At 34.1% G+C, this 24,377-nt stretch overlaps 1 protein-coding gene across 1 annotated transcript; it reads right to left on the reverse strand.

The window, feature by feature from the left end:
* Positions 1-8,050: 8,050 nt before the first annotated feature.
* Positions 8,051-19,506, reverse strand: LOC141702122 (homeobox-leucine zipper protein ROC8-like). Its single transcript, XM_074505804.1, has 9 exons — positions 19,364-19,506; positions 18,335-18,404; positions 18,161-18,259; positions 9,760-9,809; positions 9,300-9,570; positions 9,090-9,191; positions 8,773-8,982; positions 8,511-8,688; positions 8,051-8,410 (listed from the first exon to the last, which is right to left on the reverse strand). The coding sequence occupies exons 1-9, from the start codon at positions 19,504-19,506 to the stop codon at positions 8,076-8,078; spliced, it is 1,458 nt and encodes a 485-aa protein (XP_074361905.1). The 3' UTR covers positions 8,051-8,075.
* Between the last annotated feature and the right edge of the window lie 4,871 nt (positions 19,507-24,377).

The raw sequence follows: 24,377 nt of genomic DNA on the forward strand, positions 1-24,377 counted from the left end.
GGTCCTCAATGTCACTCTCGGAAAAATGTCCCTATTCTGCGTTTTTATTATTAATAAAAAATGCAGTTGCGTCTTACGTTTTTTTTTCAATTTGAAAAACGCAATTTCAAATAATGTTATTAAAAGTAGAAACGTGATTCCAATTTCTGTATCAATGTTACATTAGCATTTTGTAAGTTTTTTTTATTTTTTTATTTATATTACCTAAAAATGAAAATACTCAATAATTTTATTTTCAACTTCAAAACTTTATTTTAAGAGGTGTTTTGTTCGTACTTTATACATATATATAAATAATTTAATATTTTTAAAACCAAAATTGAGAACCGGTGAACCCTAAAATATTAAAAAGGTTAATAATTAGAGTTCGGTTCCTAAGATTTAGGGCCTTTAGGCCATAAACCTTAGAATAAATTAGGGTTTAGGCTAACCCAAACCCTAAACCCTAAATCGGCGTACATTTATTAATTTATTTTTTAATATTTCTAAAACCCACAAGGATAACTCTCAGCAGAACCAAGTTCCGTGAAGACTAGAACGTCCATGAGAACGAGCTTGTTGAGTCTAGTACATCCTACAAAGGAGGTTTATCATGAAGGTAGCACACAAAATACTTCACTCCAGTACTTGGCTTGGAATGTTTGACTCAAAAAGCAGAGATCGTGCAGTTTCAAGCAAATGTCGATGCTTACGCTCACAACCAGAATCCCCTTTATAAGAAACAACTCCCTCATGACACCGAAACACAGCTCGGGAGCATTATCCGATTTTACTTTCTGAACTTTAGTTTTTACTAAGTTTCCACATGATTAAAAAATCTAACATGACTTGTACATAATCTTTTTGATTTAACATATGAACCCAAGTAAAGCGACTATAATCATCCACAATGGTTAAAAATTGATTACAATGAGACTTGATTTTGTAAGGGCCCCAAACTTTATATGTATCAACTCGAATGCACACTGGATTTTAATACTACTAAATTAAACAGAAGCTCTAGTCTGCTTGGCCAATGGGCATATCTAGAAATGAGTTTAACAGAAAGATGTTGAATCCCTGAAAGAGTTGGAATAGTCTTCAGCTTATGGAAAGGTAAGTGCTCCAATCGTAAATGCCATATGCTAATATCTTCTTTAATACTCAAGCATGTGCTGCTATCAGGAGCTGCTTCATGAATTCTTGTTGTACAATAAAGTCCTCCCTGTGAACTACCAAGAAGAATTTACTTCTCATCCGGCAAAAGGTCCTGTATCATACAGTGTTGACCTCAAATTTAACTGAGCAATTCAAATACCTGCATAATTTCTGAACATAAATTAAATTGTACTGAAAATGAGGAATGTGCAACACATTATGAAGAATCAATTATGATTAACTTGCACAGAACCAACATGGAGAATTGGAACCTGTCTACCATCTGGTATGACTATATATTCTTCTCCAGCCACAGGTTTGTAAGTAGTAAACATTTTTAGGTGAGAACAAATATGATCAGTAGCACAACTATCAATCAACCATTCAGTTTAACGCGGTCTTCCAACGCCTTCCACTACTTGCACTTGGTGGTATCCCGACTTTAAGTCTATCTTGGTGAAGTAACGGGCTCTCTCGAAAGTTCTATTTCAGGGAAGGACGACGTACTATAATTCTTTGGTTATTCACTTACTTCGTTGTTATACGCCCGTAAGAGCGTTAGATTCGATTACTTCATTCTCCCTAAGAAAGGTAAATCCCCATCTTTCACATATCTTCTCATTCGACTTGGCAACATACTTATCAACCAACAAACATAGCTTACCAGCTAACAAAACATGTTCTTGAGAAGCATGTGCACTTTGTGATCCAGAAATTCCACTAAATGTAGTAGAAATAGACTGCTTGTTAAGTAAATCAATGAGCTGTTAATACTGAGTAGAAGAAAAAGTTTGACTTGTAGAACTGTCAGTTTTGTCATCAGAAGTAGAAAAAGACAATGCTGCCAGTTTTTTGTTCCTATTAGTCTTGAAATTGGCAGGGTAACCATGGATTTTGAAACATCTATCCACAGTGTGACCATTCACTTTACAATGTGTACAAAAATAGTTCCCTCCTTTCTTGGCATTATTATTAGTACCATAAACTTTTCCAGTACCAGAAGGAGTAATGTTTTGCTTCTGAAACCCAAAATTGGTAGTGTTGTTGCTACTTCTAAAATTCCTTCTGTTTCCAGCTATGAATGCTAAAGAATCAGGTTGACCAACAGGCTGAGATAACTGATGTCTTTCTTCCTGTGAAAAAACTCTAAAGGCATTAAACAAGCTAGGCAGTGGTTGCTGCATCAACACATTACCTCTGATAGTGGCAAACTTATCATTCAGCTTCATCATAAATGCAAAAGTCTGCGATCTTACTGCATTTGAAAAAATTCTGTGTCACATTGCAGGTGCACTAGTTACAGGTAGAACATGGTAAAGGACTAATATCACTCATTGAATCCCGTAGAGTTTTAATCTCAGTAAAAAAATCAGACACACTCTTAGATCCTTGATGTAAATCAACCAATTTGCTCAATGGAAAAGAGTTGTGTCATTAAGGCATAGCCAAATCTATCCTCTAAATCCAACCAAATTTCGCTAGTTGTCTTAAAAAACAATACACTTCTTAAAATTGTAGCATCTAAATTGCAGAGTAACCAAGAGCACACTAGATCATTACATCTTTCCCAAGCTTTGAAGTCTACAAATGTCACATGTGGTTTAATAACAGTACCATCAACAAATCCTAATTTATTTTACTGAAAGACATAACATAATCGATCTCGTCCAATTATTGTAACCTGTGCCATTGAACTTTACTGAAACAAGATGAGATGTATTAGCATCCGAAGGATGTATGTAAAATACACTTGAAGAATCATGATTAGGCGATACGAGAGGTCTACTCCAAGGACTAGTACTAGAGGCGATTTTTAACTTTTATTATTTAGTATTGATTCAGAAGAAAAAGAAATTGAGAAATCAAGAGAGATTATATCAATACAGATTGATGAAAAAATCAAGAGAGATTAATCGGAAAGAGATCAGATCGAGAAAGAGGAATTAGATCGAGAATCACAAGAATAACAGATCGATGAACAAATCGATAAAGTAATAGATCAATGAATAGAATGAAGAAGATATCAATCATAAGTGAGATAAAGCTCGTAAACACAACTAAGCCGATAAACAGAAATGAATCAATCTCTTAGAAATAAGGAGTCGAAAACACCTGAAATTACACGAGAATCAAGCGAAAATGAAGGATCAATCACCATTGAAGCTCTGATAATATGATAAACGAAGCTATGAACATAGATTGTAACCATCTGTATTACTGGATGAAGAAGACAAAGTTATATAAAATGTGTATCTAAAACTATATTACAATCTGTAGAGTGTTGTCCTATTTATACACCATATGCCAGCTTGATCCTAACAGAATGTGCTGATGTGGTACACTAACTAACAGCATATCATAAAACTTAATAGCTAAGTTTTAATAATATGAATGTGAAGACAGAATTGGTGGATTGCCAGATGAACTTATTCATAAGATCTACTCATTCTTGGATGCATAACAAGCTGTACAAAGCAGTGTTCTTTCTGATAAAAGCAGCAACTGAATTAGTAGCGGGTAGCGGTCAAGGTGTCCAAGTAGCGGGACCCGAAGGGTGCTGAGGCTGACGTGGTAAACGAGGTGTCCAAAGACGTTGTTGCTGAGGTGAACGAATGTCCAAGGTCGTTGTTGCTGACGTAACTGTTGTTGCATAGCCAATAGTTGAGGACACGAAGACCTCCAATGACCCTTATCTTTACAATAAGAACATTTTTCTTGAAGAGGCCGAATAAACCTATTTTGAATACCACCGGATGATCGAGGAGGAACGAAAAAAATATAAGGAGTATCGAATGACAAGTTTTCGTTAGCACCGTTAGATTTAATATGAATCTCCTCCGCTAAAAGTTCTTTAAAAACAGAATCAACTGATGGAAGTGTAGTACGACGCAAAATTGACCCTCGCAAAGGTTCAAAATCAGAATGAAGAGCCATTAAAAGTTGTACCAAACGTTGTTCTTCTCGTTCTTGACATAAGCAGCTATTGCAGTCAATACTGCTGGTTCAGTCAATGCAAGCTGATCCCATAAAGAAAACATGGCAGAATAAAATTCTTAAATAGAGTATTTTGTTGTTGAAGTGCACGAGTATCCATCTCTAATTGATACTGTTTAGAAAAATTGGATTGTGTATACAACCTAGATAGATGATCTCATACCTCTTTAGTCGTTTCATACTTTCCTAACTGGCACCAATAGAATGTGTAACAGAATTATTAATCCATGTAATAATTTTCAAATTCTCAGCCTCCCAAACCTCAATTGCTTTTGCAGAATCATCAATCTTAGTATCTGCTGGTTTAGTCTTAGTATCCTTATCACGAACATAACTCCACAAAGTTTTACCACGTAATTTTTTTCATAACATAACTCCAATATGAATAATTTGTACCATCCAACTGAACACTAATTAACTGAAGAGAATCATCTTTACGAAAAGCCATGACAATAAAACAAACAACCTCAAATAAAATAAAGCAATTAACGAACTAATTTTTCCATAACCTAACTTTTGATAACATGAAAAGTAGAGAGACAAAATAAATAACTAGGGTTTTATTATAATACTTAATCAGGATACATGTCTCAGTATGTCTCAGTTTTATATAAACTGTTACAAGCTAAATTACGAAACAACCTTAATATAATATATCACTAATAATATAGAATAAATATATATTCTAACACTTTCGAAATGATGGAAGTTTATTTGGATTACTCTCTTATCTTGGTTTTGCTTGGTATGGTTCTTTTAAAGATTATTCTCGGTTTTCTATGTATATTCGCCATGTTTTTTCTAACCGAAACCACCAGTCTCATCTTTCCGAGTTGGAAATGTATTGACCGTAAAGCAGAGTGTTTCCAAGAAGAAGTTTCGTGGATGTGTAATTGAAAAGTGGAGAGTTTGCACACTTGAGTATTGTGTAGATTACAAGTTACATGAATCATGGTTGACCTCGTTGCCTGCTTTAAGAACGCTGAGTCTTGGCTTTTGGGATTTATCAGAAACTTCTTTCTTTTTGCCTAATTTAACAACTCTCCATCTTTATCATTGTAAGTTACCCCGAACGGTTTGGAATCTCCCAGCTTTGTTAACTCTACATCTGGATATTTAATGTACTCCCAAGAATACGAGTGACTTGTTCTCTTCCCTAGTCAATCTCAAAAACCTTACATTAGTTTTGGCCATGAAGTCAGTGCAACAAGATCATATCATATCTTGTCCTCAATTCCTAAACCTCAATATCAGGACTTCCTGTCATTGTGGTTTCAGCTCCACAACTCTATAATTTAAGTTGTGTTGGTATATTTTCAATCACGTTTGGAATTCCTGAGTTGGAGTATGTCAATATAAATTTAAATGGTTGGTTTCAGAATGCGGGGTGTAGACAAGTAATTTATTATCAGCCGTTTACACATATGCTTACGGGACTCGGCACTTCCAAGAATCTTTCCTTTAACCTAGAGAGCATGAAAGTAACTTTATGTAAAATTTTCATTTGGTAATATCAGCAATGTCTTCATTTGCTTCTCTGGTTAAAGATACTAGTGATAGTTTGATACTTCATTGTGTAAGTTCTGGCCCTTTGGTAAAAAAATTTAAGCATGCCTCTTATCTCTTTAACAAATTTAATTAACCATAGCTATAGTCACAGATCCAACCTCCAATAAACATTCAATCTGATCCCTCTTTACAAACTTCTATTCAATCTCTCTATTTCAGAGCAGGGAGTTCAAAGTTTGAATAGGCCCATGATAATTACAAACTTGTTTTGCTCATCAGCAGATAGTTCTTGTTGTAGTTGCAGAACATACGATCTATCTTTTTTAGTTTTGACCTTCAGCATTAATGTTTCAATTCAAGTTAAGTACAAAACTTCACCAAATTATATGGTAAAATCTGTTATCGCTTCTGTTCTAAACTTTGAGGTGGACGGTTGTTGCTCATGCTCCCTAGCTGTTAGATCGCACTCCAAGTTGTAAGAAGCCTTTACTCGTCCTTGTACAGCTGAGAATTTTTGCATTTGAATATGCCTGTGATGTTTTTAAACTTGCTAATTGCTAATTTGCTATGCTCATCAACCAATAGTTATTTCTATACTTATAGTGCATGCTAAGTATCCTTTTTAGGATGTTACACACCACTGCTATAGTGTGTGCAGCACTAATTAATATTCCACTTTATATTTGGTAGAACCAAAAATATCATGTAAAGCTACCCTTTTCTTATGTCAGTTTAAGATATATCATTTTTTCCAGAAGAACGGGATTCTTCAGACACGAGTTATGGCTAAAAATGCAGCAGTACACGATCCCTTGGCTGAAAAAGCCAAGGAGCTGGGTGATTGTCAATACATAAATGGAACAGTGTATGCTAACACCGTGGACATAGGGGTGCGAGAACAGCTTGTTATGGAAAATTCCCGAATTGATGGCGACAGGGCCAGACAAAATGATGCTCCAGTTGAACGGACGGACAAAAATCCGTTATGCTCTTCCAAGGGGAATAGAGATTTTGGGTTATGGCAGGGCCATGAGGTTAACTCGGAGTTTGTCTACCTACTCGATTGCATTATGCACAAGTACCCGGAAACCTTCAAGCACTTCACCCCCAAAACAAGACGTTATGTAACATAAATTTGAACATGCTGTGCACCTCATTGAACAACCTTTGTGGTGAAGCCTTGGTTGGGAACAACTTGATTCCTAATTGTCGATCAATACCAAAAAAATTCAGGGATATCTTTAATGCAACATCCTGTTCATATACTGCTCCTCAACCTTAGTAGATTCGGACGACAAACGTAATAGTTCACTTACCGGTAGACTAGTAGTTAAATACCTCATTCATCTATAGTAAGAACTTTTTAATGAAATGTACAGGCAAGTTTTCTTTAAATTTCCAGATGTACCTTTAACACATGGATTTCTCAGGAACGGACTTCTTCGAGATCTGCAGCCCGGAGTCTAAATGCTTCTACATTTGTTATGCATGTTGCCATCCTATTGCTTAGCAACTTGTGTCCTGGAATCCTGATTCTTTTCCCATCTATATCAATGGTCTGATTTTTATGTAACCGATCAATTTGTTATTCAGTGACTAGGTAGAACTCTTTACAAGTCTAGATGAATGAAAGTCCATAACACCAACCATTTTCTACTTTGTTTGCTAGAAGACTTTTAATCCTTATATCTCTTAACAGTTGACATCTGAACTTTTTTACACAGGAAACTGGTAAACAGCCAGAGTCAGTTTAAAACTAAATATTGGTTTAACATATAGCACTGTTACAAGTAGAGCAATTCAAGGCAGCTTTTATTTGCCTTATAGTGTTTCCCACCAGGTGATTTATTGTATTCACCGCCTCCTGGCTCATCGTACCTGTTGTCAAGTTGCTCACGATAATTTGTACCACTATTGTAACAAGTGATCCAGCTGACATTTCTCCAGGACCCAGATTTTCTCCAGCATCAGGTGCTATTGCGAATCCAGAGGATAAGATTGGGACAACTGAGGGGTCTTCACTACTCATGGCTATGTTGATGGCATGTGGGTCTATAGGACAGTACACAACAAGGGCACCTGATGAGTCAATGCAGCTTTCTTGAAGTATTAACATGTTGCTCTGGCTGGTACCCGAGGCCTGCCAATCGTAAGATTGCTTTAATTAAACGGGGCAAGTATAAAAACAATTATATGTTGTTCAAGACATGTTCTCCTGAGAATTAGGGTTCTCTGTAAGGGGCTCCCTAAAAAATCCTTGCCTTTAAATAAGATAAAGATCGCAAGTATAACTTAAAGCAAAAAAAGGCTAAAAATCACACCCCGAGAACAGAGATACGATTCCCTGGATGAGATCCACACGCAATATGGCCAATCTCTTTGACATGATTATGATTAGAAAAAACATCCCACTGATCAAAAAAACAAACAAAAGATTATTTGTAAGAGTGATATGCATAAGAAGCTTTGCACCAGAAAAAGAAACTTTGTATCATAAATCTTACAAGGGGTTGGTTTCTTCCGTCCCTGAAGAAATTGAAAACCTCTACAGAAGCAAATGGGACGGAAATAGTAGTTGCTGCACTCAGAACAATGCTGTTAGGATGGCCAGGATCAGTGCACCTTTGAAGCATTGCACATACTTCCAAATCGTTAATCCCAGAGATCATCACTTGCTGTCCATTAACTGTGTTGATGCTAGAACAAAAAGTCTTAACCATCCTCTGGGAAAGTTTCATCAAATTTCTTTTGCCATGAGTGGATGTAATTACTGGAAATCAGGTGTTAAATCAATTTCATATACTTGTGTCACAAGGCACCACTAAATAGATATAGAAAAAAATAAAATGCAGAGCATGTAGATGGCTTACCTCCTCCAAAATAGGAAGTATTACTAACATCCATCAAACAAGAAAGCCTTTCACAAGTTCTTCGAAGTGTAGCAAGCTTTCTTGTGGCACCAAATGCTAAACCACTACATACATGTTTCATGTAAAGATTATGAATTGGTCTTATATCTTCAATTTCCATGTGTTCAATCCAAGTAATCTGTCATCATGAAATATGTTAAGATGGTCGAGTAAAAAAACACAAAAAAGAGGAAAAAAACGGTTGCTAAAGACTTAGCAAGACCTTCGAGCAGCCATTGAGCATGTCTTGAATTAAGCAACCAGAAGGTAGAAGACGAACTGGACTTTGAGAGTTAGAAAAAGGTTCTTGGGGAAAGTTATAGGAAACATCAACTATAGCCCATGTATGTTGCTCAATTTGCTCACAAAAACGAAGAAAATAGAATTTGCGGGTTGGTACTAATGGGGACAACACCTGCAACTCTTCATACATCTACAACAAGAGCAAATTCATTTTCAAGCTGTTTGTACCATAATATATACATAGATTATACAAAAGCGGAGAAAAATGAATGGATTGAATATATGTATATATATAACCAGTTGTAACAAGCCACTCCGACTGCCGGTCAATCCGGATGATACAACTTCAAGTGTTGTTGCCCTCGAAACAATATTAGGAAAAAATTCCATCCACTTGTTCTGCAAAGCAGAAATAATTCACATCCCCACACCAAAATATTATATAGCATTTTGGTGTTTAATAAGGTGTTAACCAAATATAATAATAGAAAGAATACAAAAACTAACCGCATCCATGAACATATCAACTAATTCCAAACTATCGATGATCACAACACTTGAATCTTTTGATGATTCAATGCGAACATTAGGACTTTTAGCAACTCCGGGAAAAATGCTCTCATAACATTCAAGATTTAAAACTTGGCGCCCATCAGCTGATGATCTTATCCAGAAAGGTGAATCACTTTGTACAAGCTTGATCAGTTCATCCATAGCATTACGAAAAACATCCACCATTAGCGGCTTGTAATTGGCAACTATGTTCTCATATTTTAAGCTGCAGTACATACTTAACTAAGTAATTACAGAGCATGAACTTAAGTTTGACTAAATTGCAGTGGAGTACACAGCTCCAATGATACAAACCTGTTCTCTTAAATAAATTAATATCAACGAACCTTTAATTGTGTCCTTTTGTTTTGAAACCAAAATTTAATTTGGCGAGAAGACAATCCCAACTCTTTACTTAGCTCCATCCTCATTTTCTCGTCTGGATGGGGACATTCCCGAAACGCCCTTCAATTAAACACATAAAGAAATTATTAGAAATAATAAATGGACTCGTCACCTTACAACTGAAACAAACATATGCCATATATCCACTAGTAGTAGACAAAGGATCTCTCGATGTCAGATGTAACGATACCTTACCTTTACGGCTCTACTTAGATTAGTCATAAAATAATTTTATTTTTTCGCTAATTAAAACATGAAATAATTGAATAGTCCAAAACTACGCACTCACATTATATTTCAAGAAATAAAATATATTCAATCACAAAACTCAACATCTTCAAAAATCGTTTAAACAAAATTGTAGATTCACAACAATTTTTCCATCAAGAAATAATTTGAAAAAATTTAAATTCCTAAAAAAATTTAATGAAACACTAGTCATAAATTACGATACCCTTCAAGCCTCTGAGCGTGTGTCGTTGGTGATGACTCTTTCTTCGGCTGCTATCAGAGCCATCTCCGTCGGAGCTACCACCCCTATCTGTGGTATCATCCATAAATATGTATCCACAAAATAACTCAGAGCAAGTAGTAGTTAATATGTATGAAATGGTATGTAAAGCTGGTAAATGTACTTGTCTAAAGAATCTTTGGCAATACTTAAAAGTTATTAAGACCTGGTAAAATTTATAAATGAATACTTTTACATAAAAAATCTACTATTAAAATGTGAAATTAATTAGAACAATTTAAGACCGAGTTTTTATTGTAATGTTCGATTAATTTTCAATTGAGTAAGAACTTAGATTTTTCTTAATAAAGATACTTGATAGTTAATAGACATGTTTTTGATCAAAATTATAATTTTGTACATATAAACATAAGTACCCACCCAATTATATGTACTAAAATCAATTAAACATGTTGTAATTATTTAAAAAAAATATTGACCCATTCTTCTACACTCAAACCGTGATCCCCTGAAAGATTATATTATTCTACTAATTTTTGGATTATAATTATTTCTAATAAATTAGCTAATCACGACTATACAAAGGTTATGAAATGAATTCATAAAAGTTCATAAAAATTAAATTGTTACCTCATAAACAGCTGTAAAATGAAGTTGAGGGGGACCCATTTTGGAATTATCCACGATATTTGATACTAATCCCTTGTTGGAATTTGTAAAAAAAAATCCTAGTTTGGAGAACCGCTTAAGAATCGCATAGTAAGGGTTTGAATTAGGGGTGTAAGCGGTGCGACTTGGTTCGGTTAGAGGGTAAAAACTAGACCAAACCACAACTATCGGTTTTCCAATATCTCCATTCGCAACCAAACCGTTGGTATAAAAAAACCAACCAAATCCACCCAAGTAATTGCGGCTGGTTTTGCGGTTCAACCACTCAAATAAAAAAAACTTACTTCAATAAATATTGCATATGAAAATTATAAGGCTTTATAGAAGAATTCAATAATCCTAAAAATTCAATAAGCTTAAATGACAAATAAATTCAAGAGTCCAGTGACATATTACAAAAGAAAAACTAATCCTGAAATATAAAAGTTGGTATAAAACTTTATGAACTTCATTTATATTGACCCAAGTCCAAGTTTCATAATTCAGTAATTTTATTTATATGTATATTTTTTTATAATATGCGGTTGCAGGTGCTGTTGGATTTTCACGATTTTTAAAATAATAAATTCGCAACCAAACAACAGATTAATAGTTATCTAAAATTACATTCACGACTACCCGCTTAACTGTACTCTGCGGATTGGTTGCGGCCTGCGGGTGATTTTTACGGTTGATGGGGTTGGGCGGATTGAACGTACAACCGTAGTTTGAATTTATATGTGATTTATTAATAATGAACAAAATTCAAATTCATTTTTGAATTCAATTGGGAAAAATTGTGTATATTTTAATTCAAATATGAGCTAGTAATTATATATTTAAAATAGATTTGATCAAACTATTATTCTCACATACAGTGTATTATCTAATAAGTTATACGTAACGTACACAATTCGATATAATCTAGGGATATTTCCTCTCGTAAACATTGAGGATGTTGATACACTTGGTTGCTTCCTAGAAAACATCTTTTCTAATGAGTATTACAACTATGAGAGACAAGTTTTCACTTTTGATAAAAAGGTTTTAGGTGTGATCCTCGATGCGTCCGCTCATTGACAATCCGGAGTGAACCAATAATAATTTATAAATCCATAGACAAATATGATTTTGCGAGGGTCTTTGAAAAACATTTTCGGGACAAGACGAATTTGTCATTTACAGAGATTCTAATCATTTAGTTATTGTGATTGAAAAAATTTAATCACTGAAAGATCACGGTGCTCCTAATAATGTGTTGTGTTTTCATTGTCCCTAACAATGAAAACACGAGATTCTTTCAACTTACGCCCAGTTTCTAAAAAATTTGGACAAAATTGATTTATATACATGAGGAACTGCCTTGGTGTCCTCTATATACCATGAAATAAAGATGTGCCAGAGGAAAAAGATTCATGTGTTGTCTTGGTAATTTCAGTGTTTATTCGTTGATCTTATCATTATATTGAGTTTTATTTTTATTTCTTTGTTGTATTTGTATGTTTGACTGCGCTTCTTGTTGATTCAATTCCGAAAATGCTTCAACTCTATTTCAGAGAGCTCCCCGATCGGTGAGAGAGGGAGCTTTATAGCTCATGTGATTGTTCGTGAAATAAAAAGAAAAACTTACAACTCTACACCAGTGTGAAGATTACTTGGCTTAATGGTTGTACGTTTTTCTATTTTATTTCACGCACCATTCATATGAGCCAAGGTGCTCCATCTCAAACACACTAAGGGTACTCGCTCAAATTGATTGCAAGCATTTCTTACATCATCGAGAGCCGAACTTACAAACCCGCCAAATGAAGATATATTTGAATAAAGAAATAATAATGAACCAGAATATAACAATAATATAACTTAACAAACACTGAACTTACCAACCCAGCCTATAGATTGCCATCAAAGCACTTTTACTTTCCTTTCTCGAGTTCTCGTTCATCTACATGACAGCAAGGCAACTCCCCTCCATATGAATCAACTTCGTACAGATTCTCTAGGAAAGACATAAGTTGATGAAATATCGTGCTTATCATTATTTGGGGCAATGAAAGCACGAAACTGGAAGAGAAAAACCGCTACCGTTTTATGGTTAAACTATTCATTTCCATTAAGAGCATCGCCAATGGAGGTGCCCAAAAGAGTGTCAAAATGCTAAATGGAAAAAATACAAATATCTCAACCAGAGATATAACTTCCTATCTAGTTTAAAAAATATAATGTATGAATATTGTGGCAACTTGGGTTGCAAACCATTGGAGTAAATACTAATAAAAAATGTGTCAAAATTACAATAGAAGAAAGAGAAAATAAAATATTAGTAGTTTTAATGATTTGGCTACTTTGGTAGACACACTCATTGGAGATGCTCTAACAGCGCTGGCCAAAACCTCTGTGATTGCCAACTTTGTCTTATCCTGAAAATGCTCCAAAGAGCCCGATGAAGGCATACTTATCAATGAATTTAGAAAATATTACTGGTAGCCTGAATCCCAGAGTTTTTGAATCATAACAGTCTTGGGTATCCAAGCATATAACAAATTTATGGTCATTGAATTAAACCCAATCCACTATGCAGCAACATTAACGAAAGCAACCTCATGCCCATCAATGCCATCAATAGAAACATTTTTCTGCCTTCTTTTCTTCCATATATTAGTGTTTAAACTATAAACACCAATGATAATCGAGCATTTCAAGAGAATATACATTTACTTTTTAAACATGTGAGTTTTTAAGATAATAATAATTACTTTTTGAACAAACATGAATACAATAGAAGATGGTTTTTACCTCTAGTCAAAATTTGACACGTATTGATTGTTGTGACGTCATCATCTTCCTGGTGCTTTTGGAAATTGGGATCACAACGCCCTAAGGATTTATCAGAACCGTATTAAGGTTCCGTCAGTTCGCCTTTGCCACTTCTCGTTAATTTAAAACTTTAAGTTACCAAGTTTAGGTATCGGAAGGACATCTAGTTTAGGTCTCGTCTCTTCTTAGTCTCGGCCTAGCTCCTTCTTTTGCTCTTCTAGTTGAAGAGAGATGTGTTAAACATAAATCAAACTTAAATGTATACTCATGCTCGTCAATATCAATGCTTTAAATGATTTTTTGTGCAATAAAATATCAGTATAATCGGATGAGTGGTTAAATATTAATAATGGTGTACATTGAAAAGCCTATTTTTGTCAAGATGGATTATAAAGTTGTTCTACAAAATGAGAATACACAAAGTCAATAATATTCAATTGTCATCCATTACTTCTTTAGGTAGAAAAGATAATTAAAAGTTAGTTGTGTACTATAATTTTGTATACTTGTATCAATATAGTAAATTGTTCAGTTTGAAAAATGAAGCATTTTTTAAAATATATTTAAAAAATACTATCATTTTTAAACTTATTTTTAAAAATACAATTTGTATCTTCTACAAACTGTTATACAACCTTTTTTTTTCAAATTTGATTTTAAGATTGATTCAGTTGCAAATTTTTCAAAATTTGAAATTAAGTTGCATAACTGGTTGCAAACCGTATATTTGAAAATAAAACTTAAATATTGTATTTTTAAAAATAATTTTGAAAATGATAGTATTTTGAAATAGGTTTGAAAATATATGTATTTTAGGTAGTTTCCCCATGTTTTTTTGTACTCTAATTATTTACGAATAACTGTGAATCTGGTCATTAACCTTATTTGACTTTAATTTAATAGAATAATAAATCAGAATTTTAAATTTAGTAGAGTAAATGAGGGTAATTTAGTAAATTAATGAATGGGGAGTGAAGAAAGTAAATTAAGTAATTAACAAAGTACCGTAACCCAACTAAATTTTATTATTTTATATTATAATATAGGATAGATAAATTTCATTTCATACTTCAGAAACTAGATTTTTCCTCGTATCCTATCTTCATTTCCCTATCTTTGATTACCTAGTTGACAAAGTATAGAGAAAGTGAGAAAAGTTATGTTTTATTAAGATGCAACTTATTCTGAGTTATGATAGAATAGAGACTTAGATTGTCAACAAAAAAATAATAATATTGCTAACAACAAAACAATAATAAATGAAAATATCATTAAAAGGAAACTATTATAATAATGGGACTATATAATAATAATGATAATAATATTATATGTTAAATAATAATAATAATAATATATATGTTATGATGATAATATAATAATAAAAATAATAATAATAATAATATAATAATAATATAATAATAATAATATATATGTTAAAATTCACCCTCAAACTCACTATGATGAATCGAGGGTTTGTCAAACAAAAAGTAGAGTCACGTAATGGAACAAATTCAAAACTACAATACCAAATGAAGTAAAACAATTTTAGGTCAACGTGCCTAAAACACCAAATAAACTCAAACAACCCCGCCAAGGGCTTGAAAGTAAAATAAAAGGTGAAAAAGATATACATATAAACAGGAGAAAGGAAAAGGAAGATGAGATGGAAATAAATAATTACTAATTTTTTATGGCTGAGTCAATATCATCAAAGAGTGTGTACAAGAGTCCGAACTAGGGTGAGTATCAGGTGGAATATGTGGGTTTGGAGCTTATAATCATCCAAACCAAATTTAGTTTTTTACATTTGACTTAACTATTACAGTAACCATTACAGACATAACTAAACCACCCAAATTATAATGGTTGGGGTTGGTTAGTTTTTGTTTAAACCGTTATGAAAAATATTTGCATATATGTACTAGGTTAAAAATTTAATAGGTTAATAAATTATCAATTAAACAAGTTCATTATGTAATAATTTGGATCTTCTAACTTTAATATTTAACATCCAGTGTACTTAACATAATATGGATTCAAATACAAATACAAATCAATAATTCATGCAATATATGTATCCTCAAAATATATAATTACAATATTTTAATATATTCGGGTGGTTTGGATATAATGGGCGGTATAAAAGACAAATCTAAACTAAACCGTTATTTTTCGGGTTTTGGAAAAATGAAACCACAACCGATCTAAACCGTTATAAAATGATAAAATTTCGGTTTGGGTGGTTTGAAATAGTTGGTTTGGACGGTTATGAAAATGTTTGCTTACTCGTAGTCCCAACCAAAATAAAATGAAACCATCGGAAGAAAGATTTCAACCAAAATCAATATTTGTACCCCAAAAGTCCAATCAATACGAAGGAAAAAAATAGTTATCATGGTTAAAACTCAAAATCAGCCAAAGAACCGATTTGGATTTTGGAGAAGAAGATGATAAACCAATAATAATTGAAATATATATTTTAAACCCAACATCTGAAAGCCATCACAATATGATCCCATCAACCTATCCCATATTGAACCATCCAACATGTGGAAGCAATCACAATTTGCCCTTCATCAACCTATCCCAGATCGAACAACCATATGTACTATTACTATGATAAAAAAGGGAGAGGAGATAAAAGTTAGGTTTTGTTATTATGAATCTTGTTATGGATTATTATAGAATATAGGTTTATATAGCTAACAACAATATAATAATAAAGAAAAAAAAACCTAACAATGAACCTATTTTAACAATGGAACTATATATCAAAAATAAAATTATATATGTTAACCCTAATAAATTGTATCCTTCCCTCAAAATATTATGTTCTTTTTTTTAATACCAATTTTAAATTATTAACTTAAATATTAAAATTAAAATTAAAAATAAATACGTGTTTCGATGATTAAATTTTACGATTCAACGAAGTATAATGCAACTTGTTTCCATTTGTAACATGATTACTTGCTTTTATAGAAAAATGACAAAATACCATTTTTATATTAGATAACAATAATACCACTTTTAAAAATTTTGGCCAAGAATACCACTATAACAATAATACCACTTTTTATTTTTTTTTAATTTTTTATTTTTTTACATGATACATATTCATCAAATGCGTTATAGGTTACCCATTTCTCAAATGAACTGGGATTTTTGGCCAACAGTTTGAAAAAGTGATATTTTTGTCATACCAAACAAACCAAACCAAACATACCCATTATATCCCGCTTAACGCAGGGTCTGGGGAGGGTAACACTACAAGAAAAACTGAATCATACAACTGTTTTTCACTATGGTTTGATATGCTAATTTTCCGTTGATTATTGAGGAGCCGTCTGATATGTAATCAGAACAGTCGTAGGAACCGCTATTGTAATTAGTAACAACAACTGTTTTCTACCTGTTGTGCAAAACTAGGATTAACAACCGTTCTAGAAGGACCATTGTTGTGAAGAACTACATACAATGGTTTACCCATGTAGACGACGTTTATTAAACGTGAAGTGAGTGTGTTGATGTTCTTTTTTTTTTGTTTTTTTAAACAATGGTTTATTTTTGGTTGTGTTGTTTGGAAGCCTAACCACAACATTTTACAGTTAAAATTGTTTTCTAAGCCTATCTCATACATCAATTTGTACCTGAGATATTGTAAAGAAGGCTTTGAGACAATGGCTTAAAACCTTTTCCAGTTATGTGAATGTGCTAGGCATAATGGTTAGTATGTTAACATGTTGTACAAAGTTGGTTATCTAGCTTTAGTCAACAGTTATAACATTGTTATAGTGTTGTCCAATTACTTTGGCATAATGCTATTTTTGGAATGAAAACACAATTATCTGTTGTTGTAAAAAAATTTCCATATCAAATTGACCAATTGTAACCACCACCTGTCGAAATATAAAACTAATTCCAACACCAAACAATTTGTTCCAACAATCAACAATAAATAACCAAAAGATGCAACACTAGAATAAATCAGCCGAAATATTAAGCAATCCGTTAAAAGTATACCAACTACAAATATCCCAAAAACCATCCATCAAATCCATCAAAAGAACTACTAGTTAATCCCAAAAGCCATCCATCAAAAGAACTACTAACCAATCGTACGAAATACTTAAATCTAGAAATAGATTTGAAACCAATCTAAAGCCCATTCAATCCATCGATAGATTGAGACAAAATCTCATTCTACCAACCCGAATTTCACAAACGATTCATTAACTGTTATAATTAAAAACAAAGTTCATATCTAGTTCAATAAAAAGCCCCGACACTGCAACCTAGCTCGTGTGGCATTTTATGAAATATTTTGCAAATTCAATGCGGATCTCATTGATGTCATCAGTTGTATAAGCCAAGTTTGACCTGCGCATCCACTGAAAAAACAAAAGTACGCGTTACACAAGGCATAAGGGTAAGAGTATTAAGTTAATTGAAAAAATCAAAATGATAATCTCACCTTGGCAGCAAACTCAAGTTCTTTGTCCTCAATGATCTCCTTCATGTAACGGATCACGAACAAGCCACATTCCTTGGTTCCTGCCTGGACTGGAACTCCCTGTGATAATAAATAAATTTTTTCATACAATCTCATTATATTACATTAATAATATATGATGAAATTGATTATTACCGCCATGTTCTCCCATAAAATTTTCTTCTTTGCAAGCTTGTTCAGATCTTCTTTGTAAAATTTAATGGCACTGCAACCAGAATTGCGACAATAAAAAATCAAACCACTACAAACTGTGCATGATATGTCAAGGTTGAACACTTAATACACAAATTGTAGAACTTAAACTTACTTTCTATGACTTGCACCCACCCTCCGTTAGCAATACGACGTTTAAGAGGGTCCATGTAGTAGACAATCTCTGCCTCGGGATTGGCAACAGTCAAAGTCCAGTGATTCTTACCCAAACATTAACGATTAATGATTGAGCAAGTGATTTAATTAAAATATAAGATATTAATTCACACCGCCTTACCAAATAGCATAGACAAAATCATATTAATTTTTATATAAAATGCACCCGAATGCACCTAAATTCAGCAATTGAAACCTAACTTACTGTAAAATTCAACCTAAAAGTTGCAAGAAATATTTTCAATTTTAAGCTCAGTAATTATACTTAAAATGTTTACTGAAAAATAGAAAAGGCAACGACTCACGAAGTTTGAAATTAAAGGATAATTTACTAATTACACCGCTTTACCAACTAAAATTGCATAAACAATATCATAATAAATTTATATAAAATCCAGCAAAAAACACCTAAATTCAGCAAGCCATTAAACTGTTTAAAGTTGCAAAAATTATAACCATATTTAACTTCACTATTTTAACCGTCTTAAAAAATAGAAACATCAACGACTTAGCAAGATTGAAATTAAAGTGTAATTTACTAATTGACACCGCCTTACCAACTCAAATAGCATAAACATCATCATATTAAAATTTATATGAAATCCACCAAAAAACACCTAAATTGAGCAAGTCATAAAAATGTTCAAAATTGCAAGATCAATAAACACATTTAACCTTACTATTTGAACTCTTGTCTCACGACAAATCAACTAAAAAGAGCAAGACATAGGATCGTGTATCAAACTAAAAATTATCTGACATTGTCGAAAAGTTAGCAATAGTATTAAAACTTACACATCATTGTAAGGCATGAGAAAGTACTGCCCTTTCTTCGCATCCTTAAATTGTGCAGCGAGTGCACGTGATCTCTGTAGTGCAGTGCCACATCCGATGGCACCAATGATGCTGGGATCTACAAACCTTATCATGTTGGTCATCTTCTGTTTTTGACATGCTCATTTAGGAGCTACATATAAAATTTACAGTAGTTAGTAATATTATGAGTTTAATCACGGGACTATATATGAAAAAAAAGTTAATGAAAAAACTTACTGAATAAAGAGGCAAATGACAGACCCTGACATTTCACCTCCAGTGCAAACTGCATAAATATCTAATAAGTAGATGACATGCTTCTTTGTAGAGCCAAATGCTTCTTTGCATAGAGTAAAAGAAACCGTCTCTCCATGAGCCAAGGCAACCTTTGCCCATGTCCACAAACGATTGAGTGCAGATGGGTAATTTGCACCCATCTCAACAGTAAGCTCTGGTTCAACATGTTTAAGTACTTTATATGTCTTCTTTGTTTTCTTGATCTTGGATTTCTGCAGAAAAGACACGTGAAAAATATTAGGAAAAAACATACTAAAAAAATCATACTGATAAAACAACATTCTCACCTTTGGAGCCGCCAAAGCATTGGAAGCGGTATTTGTTCCTGCCACTATCAAATTTCTCGGCCATGCGATAAAAGTTCCTATAGCTTGTTCCACAGTTAGAATTTCATCACCGATAGGAAAGGGAATCCTAGCATCACCTTGAATGACTTCAGTGATTGAGACTCTTGCATTTCTTCTCCCAGTCGTACACCATGGATTGTCTGCTCTCCTCCATCGAGATTGATTACTTCATCAATCGTCGCACAAGCAACAATGTTGTTGAGCGATCCAATAGCGATTTGCAAACACAAGTATCTGGAGCTTCACTTTCACTTCCTCAGAAGTCTTCTTCTCAACAACAATATTACATCTTTCATCCTCATGAGCTGGCCCAGCCTCCTTAAGTTCTCCCCAAAATCAACAAATAAATTATCAATCATTTTGATTTTCTAAACACCTCCCTCCTCTTGAAGTGGAAATAACTTCCTTGCAGTTCGAGGTGTATCCTTATTCTTGACACCAATATCCACAACAACCCCGCCGTCAGAGTGACAGCTTGCTTGTTGAGAAGTGGTTTTGGAGTAGCATCTTGTTCTACGGGCTTCTTCAATATCTCTGCCCTGAGTTTTTCCATTTCTGCAGCCCAAAAGGCATCTCTCTCTTTAATAATCCACGGAGTCTCCTCCGCCATGAACCTTTTAATCCCTTCATGTATTTTTTCATCCATTGTCCTAGCTTTCTTCTGCCTTGGAAGATCAAAGTAAGTTGACTGCTTTACATGAACTCCTTGTCCACGAACCCTTCCTCCATGCTCAGGCTTCCTAAGCGCAAGTGTTAAGACATCATCAACACTTTCCGCTTTCAGTTTTCCTTCCTTAACCTCTGCTTTCAGCTTTCCCTGCAACATTTAGAGTACTTTAATTATTATCATAGTCTGAGCTTTGAATTCTAAGTTCGGTAGGAGTTTAGGGTAAAAGGTTTAAAACAAAGCATGAGATAATGAATATTTTGAAGTAGAATACAAATCAATAACTTACAATTTCTTCAGCTTTTTCTGGACATCATCACTTAAATAGTTACCATCTTTGTCCTGCCTTGCTAGGACCCATGTGATGAACGATCTACTTCCTCTTCATCTGGATGTGATTGATACTATATTCACATGTAGATGGTGAGCTTAGAAATAGTATAAACATGTGTGGAAAATTAGTGTGTATTCGAAAAGTAAGAATGTCGTGTCACTATTACTCACCCATTCATTCTCGAGATTGGCATAACCTTTTCGAGCCATGCGATGTGGATAAACACTTAACTTTCTTCTTTGTACTGCTTCATCATGACATATCTTCATAAAAAGCACAAGAAGGTTTATAATATAATTAGTAAGTAACTATATCCCAATCCTTAGTTTGATAAACAACAAATATGAGCCAATGCTAACTAGAAACATACCAGAAACTCAGATGATGTGCGTTCAGCAACAAAAATGTCCCAATGAGATTTTTCTATGAAAGAAAAATCTGCAGACGGATAGGCCAACAATTGAGGTTGATCCCGATAAGGAAGAATGTAATGTGTGGTCAACTGACTTTTGAACTCCCTCCATTTTGACCTGCAGAACGTAAAACCAACTTCTTGGCCGATGGAGGTAAAACAAAAGCCATCTGCATACATAAGAAATTAAAAGAATTATAAGAAACAAGTAATAAAATGAACTTATAGCAGACAAAGTCAATGAACTTAATAAGTTTATTTTGGCCTACCAGCACACAATCCCAAATCTTTGTCTTTGTCTCTTCAGGAACACATTTCCAATATCATGCCATATTGGCGGTTTGGTTCTTGCCAATACCCCAATATAGATTGCATCTCTGCCGCTTCAGGACCAAACGGCTCTCCTTTGTTGTTAAAAGACACGTTAAGTTTGTTCCCCATTATCTTGCGTCGCACAATTCGATGCATAATGACACAGCCTCTCTTGAGTAGTTTTAGACCTTGAGTATTATTCGACTCTGTAACAGCTGCTTTTCCTCGGTTCCTTTTTTTAGAATTTTTTTTCTGTAAGCCTTCAGATATAGGCTTCTTCATTGATTTCTGCTTAATTTGTAGTTGTTTAATTTGTGCTCACTGCTCACCCGTACTCTGTTTACTTTGGTGTTTACTGGTAGAATTCTAATTCTGTTTAATTTGGTGTTTAATGGTATAATTTGTTGTTTAGTTGCAGTTGGTGTTTAATGGTATAATTGCTGTTTTAATTGAGTTTAACTTGAAGCTCGACTATCTAGCTCTTGTTTTATTTTTGTTGAATTTTTTAGCTTAATTTCTGCTTAATTTGTAGTTGTTTAATTTGTGCTCACTGCTCACCCGTACTCTGTTACTTTGGTGTTTACTGGTAGGATTACTCTGTTTAATGGTATAATTGTTGTTAGTTGCAGTTGCTGTTTAATGTATAATTTCTATTTTAATTTGAGTTTAACTTGTAGCTTGATTCATCTAGCTCTACTTTAATTTTTGTTGATTTTATAGTTTAATTTGTGCTTAATCTGTAGTTGTTAATTTGTGCTCACATGTACTATGTTAAATTTGGTGTTTAATAGTTGAAGATATAGTCTAATGGTACTATGTTCTGTTTTTGACGGCTTACATTTTTCTTTTTTCAGTTTGTTTGTATCAAAAGATGGATAGATCATGGTTAACAACTGATAGAAGAACAAAAGAGTTTAAAAAAGGAGTGGAGGATTTACTGATGTTTGCCTTTGAGAATGGTTATAATGAAGGAAAAATAAGTTGTCCATGTAAAGTGCGCACACAGCAAATCTTGGAATGCTGGACTTTTAAAAACCACCTTTTCAATATGGCATAGATGAAACTTATACACGCTGGATATGGCACGGGGAGGCAAATTCTAAAGAAAGTTCTCTACGGATGAAAGCGACTCCTCTGTATCTTTAAACCGGCCTACACAGGAATGGGTGAAGCTGACGAAGATGATGATGAGTCATTCTTCAGATTTCATGAATCATGTCAAAGGTGAGCATGCACCTCTCTATCCTGGTTGTGAGAATTACACTAAGATGAAAGTGTTGGTTAAGTTATTCAACTTGAAGGTGAAACATGGTATGTCTGATTCATGTTTTTCCGATGTTCTGTTGTGATTGGGGATTTGCTTTCGGAAGGCAACAATATCCCTTATCTTTCAGTGAAGCAAAGAAAACTTATGTGCATTAGGAATGGGGGTATGAGAAGATACACGCATGCCGAATAATTGTCTCATATCGTGGTAGATAAATGAGAAGAGACAACTTTTCGGATATGTAAGGCCTTTAGATGGAAATTGAATAAGAAAGGAGAAGAACAGGAAGGAGTCCCTGCCAAGGTTTTATGGTATTTCCCGTGATACCAAGAATAAGAAATTGTTCAACACACCTCAAATTACAAAGGAATGACTGGCATGACACGAGCGACAAAAGGATGGTAAAATGAGGCATCCGGCTGACTCGGAAACATGAAGGTTGATAAAGAGTGGCCTAATTTGCATCGGATAGAAGGAACCTTCGGTTAGCTTATCCTCTGACGGTTTCAATCCTTTTCGTGGAAACCGTACTGATTATTCTAGTTGGCCGTTTTGCTATCAATTTACAACCTTCCACCTTGGCTCTGTATGAAAAGAAGGTATTATGCTCTGCTTATTAATATCAGGACCAACAGAGCCTGGAATGATATCGAGTGTTCTTCAACGCTTATAGAAGATCTGCAACATTTGTGGCTCAGGAAAAAGTGTATGACGCTATAAATGAGATTCTTCTTACTTAGGGGTATATATTATGGACAATAAGTGATATCCGACCTTAGGAACTTGTCAGAAATGTAATTAAAGGGATAATGCTTTACTGTCTGTGTGATAACACAAAGGCTACTAGGCTCGTTCATTACGAAAGACGGTGGTTAGAGCCATAGGAGGTGGCTGCCCCGTCATCATCCGTATATAAAGAAGAAAACAGCTTTTGATAATACTGTGAGAAGGATGTGGCTCCTATTCCATTAACTGGTGAGCAGGTTTTTGGACGAGTACAACATCTAAGGGACATGTCTTTGGTAAGACACAACGCCAACCTTGATGGAAGAAAGGTGAAGCTCGACCAGTTTGGAAGAAGGTTTCTATATTCTTCAACTTGAGTTGGAAGTTTTTGCCGGTTAGGCGTTCTCGATGTGATGCACATCAAGAAAAATATATGTGAAGCTTACTCGGAACTTTGCTAAAATTCCTAGAAAGACAAAAGATAGGGAGTCTGTCCGTCTATTGATATGGCTGATATGGGAATAAGAACGGAGCTGAGGCCAAAACTCCCGGCAAGAAAGAGAGGTACCTTTGGCTTCTGGAACTTATCAAAGCAGAAAAGAAGGTAGTTATCATTTCTTCAAAGAAGGTA

Source organism: Apium graveolens, unplaced genomic scaffold (assembly GCF_009905375.1).
Source record: "Apium graveolens cultivar Ventura unplaced genomic scaffold, ASM990537v1 ctg4675, whole genome shotgun sequence".
NCBI lineage: Eukaryota > Viridiplantae > Streptophyta > Magnoliopsida > Apiales > Apiaceae > Apium > Apium graveolens.